The sequence below is a fragment of the Ruditapes philippinarum genome, unplaced genomic scaffold, assembly GCF_026571515.1.
Source record: "Ruditapes philippinarum isolate M1 unplaced genomic scaffold, ASM2657151v2 ctg2248_1_1_1_1, whole genome shotgun sequence".
NCBI classification, from domain to species: Eukaryota; Metazoa; Mollusca; class Bivalvia; order Venerida; family Veneridae; genus Ruditapes; species Ruditapes philippinarum.
The window spans coordinates 82,674-97,063 of NW_026865809.1; the positions used below are offsets into that span (position 1 = coordinate 82,674).

At 34.2% G+C, this 14,390-nt stretch overlaps 1 protein-coding gene across 3 annotated transcripts in view; it reads right to left on the bottom strand.

Annotated features, from left to right (window-relative positions):
• LOC132730385 (uncharacterized) overlaps window positions 1-14,390 on the bottom strand; it is a 77,491-nt gene that overhangs the window by 15,653 nt on the left and 47,448 nt on the right. Inside the window, exon 1 of one of the 3 annotated variants that reach the window (XM_060716297.1) lies at window positions 1,017-1,192. The exons of the other annotated variants lie outside the window; for them this stretch is intronic. Coding sequence (XP_060572280.1) covers window positions 1,017-1,032 — 16 coding nt within the window. The 5' untranslated portion in view covers window positions 1,033-1,192. Of the gene's footprint in view, window positions 1-1,016; window positions 1,193-14,390 lie in introns of those variants that run through there. 3 annotated transcript variants of the gene reach the window in all.

Genomic DNA, 14,390 nt, shown 5'->3' on the forward strand with positions numbered 1-14,390 from the left:
ATGGGTTGAAGTGTTTTGCTAACACTTTCCACAAGAAATTGATAAAATGTATTTTATCTTCTATTATAGGAAAAAGAATGTGACAAAGAAATTCATTTGCCCTTTTAAAATTAACATAACATCTGCGCATTGTTCACCTTTCAATTCTTGTCCTATAACTTTTTATATTCATTCGTGACGAGTACAACATAAATATTTTAAGATTTACATAGATAACATAAGTTCAATTTGTAGTGCAATAATATTTTATTCTATTCACTCTGTGGTTAGAATAATGTCCTTAAAGTAGGGTTGAATTATTTATTCTATTTCCTATTCTGTATTATTGTGTACATATTGTTGGATGGTTTATTAAGTTACGTATCCATCGTACGAGTAAGTTGTAAACTAAACATGTGAGTGGATGTTTTTCCCTATGACGTCATTATTTAATAAGATTTCAGCATAGCACATGCAATCACATCTTTCGGCCCTACCCGTCAAACTTCGGATAAGAACGAACGCTGAGACTGTTTTATGTGATCAATGTTTTGCTATCTTGTGAAATGATGACAGTCACGGCGTTCCATAGGATACGATATTTTGGACTAACCTACGCTAAGAAACTAAACATGTTCACAATCAGTAATTTAATGCTGGGGTTTGAAGACTAAATTTATACCAATATATCGAGTAAAAGTCCACCTTCATCGGGTTTTACAGATAGAACAATAAACAGTACATTATTTATATATTAATTATTATGATTGTAGAAACCGAAAGTACAAAATGTCTACCTGTTGACATGTATTCGGATTTGATTATACATGTACGTCATCAGGTTCAGATTGATTATGATTGTCAGACATATCACCAATCATAATTTTACCGAAATAGACTTTATTTTACTTTGGATGTCATTTTAACATTGTAAAATTAAGATTGATAAATGTGTGCGATAAACATGAAAATGCAAAAACACACATATACAGGTTAATACTTATCATACACGTTATACATTATCAAAGATTACTCACTCAGTTTTGTTAACATCTAAAACCAAGTGGTTGAACTATTTTCAATCCGCATTAAGTCCGAGTTTATTATTGATAATAGCCGAGATTTTCCGATTGAAATATATGCTCATTAGTGTCCATTGTGTACACCGGTCTTACTGAGCTGTGTGAAACCACTCTAAGCATGATGGGAACGCACTACTTTTAACATGGCAGTTCGTCCATTGTTAGTTTTAAACCGAAAGTGAAAGTTGTTTTGAATTAACACAGTCGAACTATAAATTGCACTTGCAATATCAAAATCTGGAAAAAAATGATCCCTTGGAAGCAATAAACAATTTTAATCACTTGAAAAGATATACTGTGTTTTATAAAATAAAATCCCTACGCAGACTTCTTTATGTCGGAGTCAATTTTACCCGATTGGGGGTGAGTAAAATCCTTAAAAGCATTTTTTTAGGAAAATTAAATTCATCGAACTTATGCCCGAAAATGTGTAAAACTTATGGCATTGTGACACCTTATAAGTCCTTAACAGTTAATTTTACAACATAACCAGTATGAAATGCTTTTATTCCTGTTATAGTTTTTAAAAGGTTACTCATTGATCGTATGTTGCGTCTGTTGATTTCTGGGAATAAATTAGTAATAGGTATTAATAAGTAATAAGAATTTGGTGCGGAAATCAAAATACTACTTTATTTACATTGTTCTTCCTTTATGGCAAACAGTTTCACATTCAGCACTTTTTTCTTCAGGCCATGAGCATCTTACATGCCCTACGACAATTATTAAATTAGTTCATAATTCATGATAAGAAAATATTTATTCGTTTAATGGGTAAAATGCGCCGTCTTAATCATTCCAATTGTTCTCAATTTTATCGGTAAGATATTTCTTTTATGACTTCGAAGCTGAACACAAACAATCATCAAATTTCACATCTTATTGAAACAATAAACACCCAGCATTACTTATGAGGTTCATTTATAACATCACTAATATACAGTATTAATCATTTAATAAATGAAATTGTAATGGCAGAAAATGGCCGCGAATTAAAAGCAAGCAAGCAAGGAGAAAGCCTTTGTCTTACTTTAGAGCCTGATGAGGGACGAGCGGACAAGCGCAGGTAATTTATAATCTAAGAGATATTAATACCCAAACATTGCCTAGTACACTCGTGAAACTAGGAATTACCAGCCACTTCCATGGGCAAAACCCTGTTCACACTCACTGTCAACCGAGTGACATACTAACCGCCAGCAAAAACTTTAAACCACACAAGTTTACCAACACACCGATTTACTCTGCACTATACACTATTGCCCATTACTTCATGCAACACGAACACTTAACCGAGCCATACGCTGTTAAAGTTACACACTTTTGTACGCAATCAAAACAAACTGACTGAATGGCTGAACGGACATAATGGCGTACATGGACAAAACGGCTTTAGCGTACTTTGCCGTATAATAAATGACATGCTGGCGGTTGTGTACACACGCGAAAAATCAAAACTTGATTTATCACAGGCATTTTCTAGTATGAAAATTTCAAAATTATAAACAAGAGATAATCCACTACCCAGGAGAAAAAACCTTGGTTTAGCGATTATCCCTTATTTACTTACATGTATTGGTCCAAAATGACATGTCTATTCAATATGTACATGGCATTTTTACTACTCAGGAGATATACCTTGATGTAGAATATAGCCATCAATGATTTAAGAATTAATATTAAATATTAAACAAGTCTTGTCACTCATCCCCCATTGCATTTAATATTTTCGCGACAAATTGCTTTGTTTGATAATAACACTGTTATATCTAAACATATAATATAATAATCAGTAGTATAATATTAGAACTGAATTGAATCAAATTTAAATACACTGTATCTGCATAAGAGTTATAACATTGTTAACATCGTATAATGTACTGTCCATAATTGGTATAAACAATAACATTGTTAACATCGTATAATGTACCGTCCATAATTGGTATAACCAAAATATATAAGAGATCGTTCACATATTTATCCACACCGTTAACTAGATAATAAAGAACACTGTACACCTATAGATAATTAATCAATCAAATCATTTCCATGTGTCATAGTATCGCTGTAATTCCGCAAGATACATCCAAGAAGATATTGCGTCGTCCAAGAACAAGTTGCGTCGTCCAAGAACAAGCTGCATCGTCCAAGAACAAGTTGCATCGACAATATATACGTCAGTGAACTCGGCTATGTATATAGATGTACGTTCCTGGTGTGGACGGCAGTACTGCTTAGAACTTACAAACTATTCTGAACGTATATAAGACTGACAGCAGAAAACTGAAGAAATTCAGATAAAAATACCAAAATAACAAATTGTTCTATATATTGTTTCCTAAATAAACGTAGCGAAACTCATATGGGTGTGGTGGGTGGGATTTTTATCAAGCGATGCTTACAGCACAAGTTCTCAAGTACAATGCTGTCGGAAACGGATGTGTCGGTGATATATAGTGTAACCGAGGTAATCCGCATAATTTACCACCAAAATCAAGGCTGCATACAAATCACGTGAACTTCGTGCGCAAATATAAAATCAGTTATTTGCTATCGAAATAATTCGTCTTATTTTATGACTTCGAAGCTGAACACAATCATCAAATTTCACATCTTATTGAAACAATAAACATCCAGCATTACTTATGAGGTTCATTTATAACATCACTAATATACAGTATTAATCATTTAATAAATGAAATTGTAATGGCAGAAAATGGCCGCGAATTAAAAGCAAGCAAGCAAGGAGAAAGCCTTTGTCTTGCTTTAGAGCCTCATGAAGGACGAGCGGACAAGCGCAGGTAATTTATAATCTAAGAGATATTAATACCCAAACATTGCCTAGTACACTCGTGAAACTAGGAATTACCAGCCACATCCATGGGCAAAACCCTGTTCACACTCACTGTCAACCGAGTGACATACTAACCGCCAGCAAAAACTTTAAACCACACAAGTTTACCAACACACCGATTTACTCTGCACTATACACTATTGCCCATTACTTCATGCAACACGAACACTTAACCGAGCGATCCGCTGTTAAAATTACACACTTTTGTACGCAATCAAAACAAACTGACTGAATGGCTGAACGGACATAATGGCGTACATGGACACAACGGCTTTAGCGTACTTTGCCGTATAATAAATGACATGCTGGCGGTTTTGTGCACACGCGAAAAATCAAAACTTGATTTATCACAGGCAATTTCTAGTATGAAAATTTCAAAATTATAAACAAGAGATAATCCACTACCCAGGAGAAAAAACCTTGGTTTAGCGATTACCCCTTATCTGTATGCCCAAAGGAACAAAAATATTTAACAAATGACGAATTTAGTTAAACTCGCTTCTTAAGTATTTACCTGCGCTTGTCCAACCCGTCCCTTTGAATTTTTGCCGCCACGATAAATTTTATGCAAAAGAAAATTTATTCCCCCGAAAATTCAAACGACGTATCAGCAACTTATTCAATTATATGACCATTGTATTAAGTTTTAAATGTACTTCAATATGACATCCTTAATGGCATCAATGTAAAAGGCTAACCCTATATTTGATAAATGGACTCCGTCCGCCCTGAAGAAACCTGGACCGGGTTGTTCAAAACATTGGTTAAAATTAACCAATGGATAGCTTATCCACTGGTTAAATTCTTAACCAGCGGCCAGCTATCCTGTGGATAAAATTTCATTGTTCGACAGTTGGCTACCTAACCAGTGGATAGCATATTTATCCACTGGTTAAGTACCACAATGCAACAGGGTTGGTTAGTGATTCTGGAAACAAAATGGCCGATTTTTTGATGATAATTAATTTTTTAGAATCCAAAAGTTCCCAAAGAAATAATTTTGCATGTTTTGTGCTTTCTAGGTTTTTGGAATTATACATCAAGTGTATCAGAGACCTTAAAGTATTGATAGATCTATTTTTCCCTTAGACACACATAAGAAAAAATTCAAAAACAACTTTTTTTCAAATTTTGAATTGAAATTACTTCCATTAGATGGATTATGTTCTAACTAAGAAAATGAGTACTGACACTTGTATGTTTTATTAAAAAATAAGAAAGTTATGACTGTTTAACTGAATTTTCTGAACTACAACTACAACAAATTTAGATTGAAAAAGGGTTCTAAAAGCACTTTTTCAGAAATGTTTGAATTTAATCCTATGCATTTCATATGAAATGTTCTAGTTAAGAAAAAATAAACATACATTTGTAAGAAAAATCTGGTTTTAAACAAGTTTTAATGATTTTTACTATGACTAACCACTGGTTAAGGGCATTATCCGGTGGTCATAGGACTGGTTAAAGTTAACCGCTGGATAACGCATTTTATCCATTGGATAAGTTTTGAGCAACAGAATTTAACCAACAGACAAAATTTAACCAGCGGATAATGAATTTAACCACTGGTTAACACTAACCAATGTTTTGAACAACCGGATCCAGGTGTTTTATAATCAATATCTACTGAAACTACTTCAGATTTGGGGTGACGACGGACTTGCTGCCTACCCCAGCGATTTATTCGTTTTCTGCTTTCTTCAATTTTATGTATTGATACGTCGGAATTCCATGAAAGACGTTGAAGAATGTCTATCCAAATAATTACGGAATCCGGAAAAGCTTCACTTAAGTACTTAATTTCGGCACCAATAAAAAATCTTAATTTTCTCAAAGATTTGGACAACAAATCATTACCTCCGAGATGAATTAATATAACATCAGGTGGCTTTCTAAGAATGACGTTACATTCCACAGAACGGCGGAAGTCGTCCCAAGGCATTCCCCGTATGCCCCACCATCCGATTGATTTACCGTCAAGTTTAAGGTTAGGGGTTCCTAATTCATTGGCTCTTACACCGGCCCAGTATGGGATGGAATCTCCCAGGATCCAAATATCTAAAGCATAAATTAAGTCAAGGTATCAAGTATTTTAATTCTAGCATAAATTTCGTTCTTATTAATGCTGATATCAAACAAATTTATTCGCGTATATAAGTTTTATAGGCAGCTATGTGAAGTATACTTTCCCCGGTTGAAACCGGCACCGACAATACATTTATCCAATAGAAATGAAAATTGATGTCTTAGCACAGGTTTGCCATCAGCATGGCAAAACAAAGAACCCTCGATATCCGGCCTCACATTAATATAGCTAATCAAGGCCGTACCCGGACATGTGTTTTTATCTTGTTCAAGTGCAAGTTTCAACACTGTTGCTTTACTGCATTGATTTGTTTTGTGCCTATTTAATGACACTGAAACGAAATGACCGTCCGGTGAAATGTATATATCACCGCGATTAATATTGTAATTTTGACCGTATGCATAACAAGCCACTAATTCACTAATTCTGAACAGACCAAAATATGCCAAAAGCCACAATGATTTAAATAACTTAATCTCGTACTGATTATAACATACTCTGTGAAGTTCATTTAATATGCCTAACAAAATGTGTTTGGTGATAGGTGCTCTATTATCAACTGTTTTCCTAACCCGAAAACAACCATCAAGCAATTTAGCTATCAAAAAGTTACTTGTGACTGGTGGCCATTCGTTTACCCTATGAAAATAATCCAAGCCTGCAATATAAGTTTTGATAGATTTCGGAGAGAGGCCTTTATTGAAACAGTATGCAATAAACAAGACTAATTGCTGTTGAGTTGCCGGCCAATGCTCCTCAAACTTGTAGGACAACATTTTCAATTTGGCCGTGTTGGGCTTTCTTTAAGGATTCTGTATTTATCTATTGTACATGGATCTAAATTTAGAAAAGGAACTAACGGCCGTATTATAAGTTTGAAATGTGTTGAATGCCACACTATTTTGCATAAGACCTATTGTTGTTCGTTGAAGATATTCCAAAGTGATTGTGGGACTACCACTGGGCACAGATCCGCCTCGGGAGCCAATTTTCTGAACTTCGTTGCCTGAAATCGAGACAATGCATCGCAAATTTCATTACGCGAACCAGGAATATGTTTTGCTTTCAACAAGATATCAAATTTCAAACATTTTAGCGTAAGCGCTCGCACAATGCACATAACTAACTCAGATTTCGATGTTAACGTATTTAATATGTGCACCACCACTTCATTGTCACAATAAAATTTAATTTTCTTATTCATTAATTCTTTATCCCAGATATTTATGGCAATAGATAAAAATACAGAATCCCTAAAGACAGCCCAACACGGCAAAATTGAAAATGTTGCAGGCTCGGTTTGATTGAGCCTGTTCATGAACGGTATTGGAAAGTGCAAGTTACCGTCCACGCCCCCTAGCACCGGCTTAAGCAGAATTCAACATTTAAACATGAAATAGTAAAATATTGAATTTAGAAACATCAGCAGATGTGTTCATACGGCGGTTATCATGGAACCTTCAATGTGACACTTCCGTGCCATTCCATGAAAAGCGGCGTATGGTCCCCAAGTAATAAAAAGCGTGTGCCCTAAACGAGAAAACAATGGGCGGAACTAAATAAAATGAAATTTTGAATGGGGATCAGAGGTTATGAAGCCTGCGTATCACAGATAAGACGTCAAAAGACAAATTTACAAAAGCAGGCAACATATCCTAAGGGTGATTAAACATTATTCAAGTAGGAATATTGGAACCACCCAACTAGAAAATGCCGAAAAGTTGAAACTAAAAATACCACAAGCACAACAATAATGTCGTGCTGAACGATCTTCAAGGAAATCCAGATAGGAAACAGCTCGAGAACCGTTATATTGCTTGTAATATGTCTTTCATGCCAAGCTTTGGGCCATTTAGCCTGACACCAGTGATTACAATAAAAAATTCCAAAGCCACAACCCAAGCCACCTGCGCTATCTGTATATAATTGAACTTCCTCGTTCGAAACCCAAAATCTGTCATGAAAAGCTGATATGCCGTTATGATTTTCAAAAAATGATAGCCACATACGTAAGTCGCGCTTAATGCCTGTATTTACTCTAAGGCGATGAAATGACTTCGATACGCCACATGTAGCATTAATAAGTCGTCTGCAAAAAGGTCTGCCGGCAGGTATAGCACGGCAGCAAAAGTTTAAAGAACCTATAAGGAACTGTATTTCGCGTAACGACGCTTTTTTCTTGTTTAAAATCTCCCTAACTTTTGTTATTACTTCCGTTATTTTTTCAATAGGAATTCGTACCTGCATTTTATCCGTATCAAGTTCGATACCCAAGAAAACCATAATTTTATTCGGACCTTCGGTTTTTTCGTCTGCTAGGGGGACGTTTAAATCATCCATACAAGTTTTGAATATGTCCATAGCGGCGCGACATAATGTAAATGACCTATCTGCGCCAAGAAAATCATCAAGATAATGAATTAACCCACCAGACGTTAACCTCTGCTTAACGACATACTCCAAAAAAGTTGAAAACTTTTCGAACGTCTTGCAACTAACAGATGCCCCGAAAGGTAATGCTTTATCTATGTAGTATAAACTTTTGAATTTCAATCCTAATACTGCAAAATATTCGGGCCTAATTGGTAACAATCGAAAAGCATTTTTAAGATCCATTTTAAACAAGTAGCAGTGCCTTCCTAAATTTTGAATCATTGCCACTGCTTCATCAAAATTCGTATATGACACAGAACAAAATTTTTTGTCTATATAATCATTAACTGATTCACCTTCTGGGAAAGAAAGATGGTGTATAAGTCTGAACTCCCCTTTTATTTTCTTCGGAACTAAGCCTATAGGTGAAACGATTAAATTTGGCATTGGTTTATCTACAAAAGGCCCGGCCATACGACGGGCGTTTATTTCTTTATTAATTTTGGCTTGTACTACATTAGGATTTGATAAAGCCGAGCGTAAATTCTTACATTCCCTGCCTAATAAATTAATAATTCGGCCCCGAATAATGCATATTAAAACCATAAAGAAAACCGTTCAATAAAACTTTAGCATCCTTATGATTATATCCCGTTACCAAACGGCGAAGAGCACTCAAGTTTATCGGGGTAAACGCTAGATTCATTAAATCTAGATTTTCCGCATCTTTGATATTTTCATTTTTTGAATGAACCCCTGGCATTACCACGGGAAACATTTCGCCGTCTGAATTTTGAGAATCGGAAATTCCTTCCCCGAAAATTGTAAGTATAATTACCAGAGAATTCTTGACGTTGCATAGTACCTGGACAATTCACAGCGGCGTGAAAAGCGCTACACTTCGAGCATATGTGAGGGAATTTACACATTGGCCAATTACACCTGCCCTCATTGAATTGATTACATGATGGAGCACGAGGTGCTCGTGTATTGTCAACTGGGAAAGGAGAATTCGGCCTAGTTTGGACACATCTCCACCATAGGTCATTATTAATACGTACCCACGATGAGGGTTTCAATGCTTGCCTCAAACGAAATTGCTCATCATATTATCGCCAGGCCAAGTCGCCTTGCCTGGCAGCGCATTCCCTTATAACCCACATGTAATGAAAAATCTCGTATATTTTATTGAGGTTAGACGCAGTGTAAATTGAAGCGTACACGATGAAGGCATCGGTCCATTTTTCAATGGTGTATATCTTATCTTTACACGGCCTCGCCTGCGTTTCAATTTTTCCGTCTGCTGACAAACGAAGTGTGCTACCTTTATCATAGATATCGGACAACTCAATCGAGCCTTTTAACAACAGGGCTAAATTTACATACTCGCCACGTGCTATCTGCTGTTTGAGAGCGGGCGGCACGTGCGCAGCGATATCGTCGTCTGCTAATTGAACACATTCAGGTAACACGCTCGGTATTAAAGAACTGGCATGCGGGTTTAAATCGTATTGTGCAAGAGTGACGTGGCGCACGTGGGGGATTAGCAACTACCTGCGCACGATCTGTTTCTGACAATTGACTTGTTGTTTGTTGAAAAACACCACCACACCCCTCATTAATATTTTGTTGGCTAACAGAATTACTTGAATTAGCCGAATCATCAGAAGCGGGCAATATACCCGAACCTCTTATTATTTCTTCAAAATCTATTACATTAGAACGTAAAGAACGACGTGAAGGTAAAGAACGGTTACCTGGATCAGGCTGTAAAAGCCGAGATTCACACTCTCCCTCATCTGAAGTTCTTGCTTTCCTTTTCCTTCCTCTACGTTTAGGAGGCATGATGCTTAATATAAATTGGTGATTGAAACTGATTTTATCAAGCGATGTTTACAGCACAAGTTCTCAAGTACAATGCTGACGGAAACGGATGTGTCGGTGATATATAGTGTAACCGAGGTAATCCGCATAATTTACCGCCAAAATCAAGGCTGCATACAAATCACGTGAACTTCGTGCGCAAAAATAAAATCAATTATTTGCTATCGAAATAATTCGTCTTATAATATATTTCAGTAGTAACTATCTAATTTCTATATGTAACCACATGTTTTGAATGATACCAGAACATTGAACGAAGAACGATGCAGGTTTAGAACATTAACATTGATAAAAAATTGATAATTGGTACGAAACAAAGATAAATGTAACGTAAAAACAGATAAAATGATATATTCTATGCCTTCAATGGTCCTACACTGGAACAAATACTTTGATGCCGGAAATATTCTCAATTTCTTAAAAAGTTCAGATATTCCACTGAATAGATAAAATGAACTATAAAGTAAAATCGAAAGATTCCTCATACATTCTTACATGAAGTAGTAGTAATGCATTTTAACGATTGGATCACGTTTAGAATGTAACATTTAATGAAATTATAGATACAGCGAGACATAGAATCTCTGAAAGAAAGTCCAAAACCGTAAAACTTAAAATGTCGTAGCTCGGTATGTAAATTCATCTTCAATTTGTCCTTATTTTACTCTGTATTGTTGCAGAAGAGGAAAAATAAATCGTTGGACGTAGGGATGAATTCACACCAGCATATCTTTAAATTCGTTCAACGTTAAGTTCGAGAAAATCTGTAACTTCTATAACAGAGACAAGTAAACAAGTTATACTAGGTCAACAACCTTTACATGTCGTCCACAGAGATACCAAAACATAAACGAATGTGTATTATTTTTGGACAACAACAGAAGAAATCATAATCGCAAACAATGGATGAAAATGTTTTATAGTTTTTACATTCCTATAACTGTTGAAAATACACGTTCGTACCTTATTATACGGAGAGCTTAAACAGCTCACCAACACAGATTAGGTCATATGGCGCAAAAACAGGAAAGATGATTATGACTAACCTCGAGTTAGAACCCAAAGCAAAACCAGTTGTCAAAACAACCCTACCGTTGGAGCTGCGAGATACATAGACTCGAGTTTTTCCAACCCATTTAGTCGCTTTTTACAATCACACAGGGTTGTAATTCTTTTGCCCGCAACCCATTAGGCACAATGAGCATTACATGAAAAGATGAACTGCTGAACTTTGATATTTTAATAGATAAACAATTCCTAAATCATTTTTATAAAATTTGTATAAATATGTTTTCTTTCGCAAGCATAAAGGGAATGCTTACCAATATTTCTACGAACGTAGATTCAGTAAATTTGTTTTATAGTTTGTTCGAAATATCATTTTGAAAGTTGATTATCAATCTTAATATTTACTTTTAAGCAATTAGTAGAAATTTCAAGGTAAATGTTAAAGGATATGGCGACTAGTGGCAGAATGGCATTGCTATGAAAAAAATTGAGATAATAGACCTGCTATTATGTAAGAATAACTTTAAATGAGAATTGAACTTAACATGATCAATTTGTGTTTATATGCCTGTTTAAATTACTCATTATATCAAACCTTCGCTAGAAATTGGCGAAACTTGTAAAATCTCATTTGATGGGGGAAAATGTCACCGAAAAACACGACATAAACTTGTAAGTAACCAATTACAGAAGATACATCAGTACCTTTAATGTCCTTAGGGTTTTGAAATAATTATCTTAACATAGTTTCACGAAATACATGCGATCTACCTTAATTGTTTTGAGAAAAGAAATACATATTGAAATGTTGGTATCAGTAATTGTTCTTTCTTTATATAGTTCATACAAGCATTTTCTCTGACACTATTATAAAAGATGAATTTTTTCCTTGTGGCTGTGAAGTTTCCTTGAAAGGTTGCATCTCCTAGCTCCAGCAGGTAATGTTGTTATGACCCTTGGCCCTGTGTTCACAAAGAAAAGTTCAGGATCAGGATTAAATGATCCTGATTTTATTTTCATTGTTTTATAAAAATAAAACTTAAATTATACTTATTGGTTTGATATTTTTGGTTTTGATGTTTCCATATAATTCCTTTGCAGTTATTCGTTAAGTCGCACTTATTGACAATTATTTGAAAGACGAACGTTATGACATTGATAAAACCTTTGTAACTATATTGCAAATTGTATGTTTGTAAAGTCCGTCTTTTTAATATTTATATAAATGTATGGATGTAGAACTTACAATACATTGAGAGTATCTGATTATAACAATACATATAAATTATACAATTCATATAATGATTTATTGATAATCAATTCTGTTGATTTAATGTGTCAATCATTTGACCTAAAATAATCACCATTCAAAACTACATAAACCAACAAGTATTGCATAAAGTAAAACATCTTAAGATAAAGAAAAATCAAATTCTGGTAAAGGAAACTGTTTTCAAGAGTAAAAGTTAACAAAGAAAGGGTAAAAGAAAATAAAGAAAGTTTATTTCTCATAAGGTTAGTTTTAATATAAAAATGAAAATATTGAACCATTTTAAGTTTTGATGAAACGAAAGTCATTATAGCATTTAATTTAGAAAAACCATGACAATATAAAGCCGGCATTTCATTTTTATTGCTTTGACATTAAATTTATCTCTCAGTTTTCTCAATAAATTTATGGAAATGTTCCAATTTATATAATTGATAGATATCTGTTAGCTTCATGTCGCACTTGTGTCAGATTCTTTTTAAACCAATCAATTGCGACTGATATTGTGATTTATTTGAAACGCCACAGAAGGTCTTCATTTAAAATCAAATGAACAAAAGGAAAATTGGTATGTGACAATATTTGTGAGAAAGTTTCTGTGTTACAGTCAACTAATTTTAAAACAAAATATAAAATATTGTTACAACAAATAGGCGAACAGCTTAAACACGTTAAATTTCAATTTCTTACATTGATCAGCTCGGGCCCTGATAACTTAAAGATAATGTAAGAACTAGTTAAAAATATACTCAGAAATAAATTTAAAATCGTACTTTTAGCTATTTTAGCCTGATTTGATTGACAAAAGTTACAGTACTTATGGATGTTGGGTCATTTTTTGACAATTAGAACAATTTTTCTTGGAAAACAGAGTGAGCGAATCTGAAATTTTACGACTTTGCTTTTTTAGAACTACATCAAATGAACAATAATCTAGAGAAAAAAATCTAGTCCCTCCCATTCATAAAAGTTGATTCCCTTTAAAGAATTAGATTTTGTTTAATAGTGGAATATCATAATGAAATGTGTAATATTTGTGACATATAAAGACATAATAACTTCTGTTGTCAAATGGCCTAAATGTTTGCTAATTAAATCGGTAATTTAGAAATAGCACAGTTCTTCCTGAATTCGTTTGTCAAGGAAATGTGTATAGGTGTTGAACAATTTTATGAGACTAACCCACAAATCATTAGTGTGATAACCTATATTAACCTTAATGGATTCTTAAATGAATGTCTTCTAGATTTCTGTTATTTTCCCTGCTTCGTGATTTTGGTTCGAATTAATATTCTATTCTAACGTCATATCAAATATCGGTGACAACCTATCTCAAAGAACTGATTCAGATATATAAAAGAATAACTCACCAATGTTAACCACTTAATTGCATATATACATATCCCAATATTGGCCTTAATTGAGTGTTTTTAAAGTACTTAATTAAAATGACAAGTGAAAAAATACGGCACACCATATCATTATTAAATGATAATGTATTTACTTTACGTTGTTCAGAGATAAGATTTTGAAAACCAGACCAACAACAAAACAATTAAATGACATGCATTCTTAGTTGATAATCGCATTTATCTCTTTTTTGAGCATTCTCAAATAAAAAACAACAGATAAAAATCACTACATCAATGCAAACATTAAACAAGCAACAATCAAAGCAATACCTCAAGATACTGGCTTACAATTTTAGAAATGATGTAGATGTTTGGTTTGTATAAATGGGAAATCATTAAGACTTTTTTGATACTCAGGAGTCGTAGTGTCATATGTACCTATACATTCCTTTTGGAATCTGTATATTTTGGATTTAAATAATTATGCATTTCCCCGCATTTG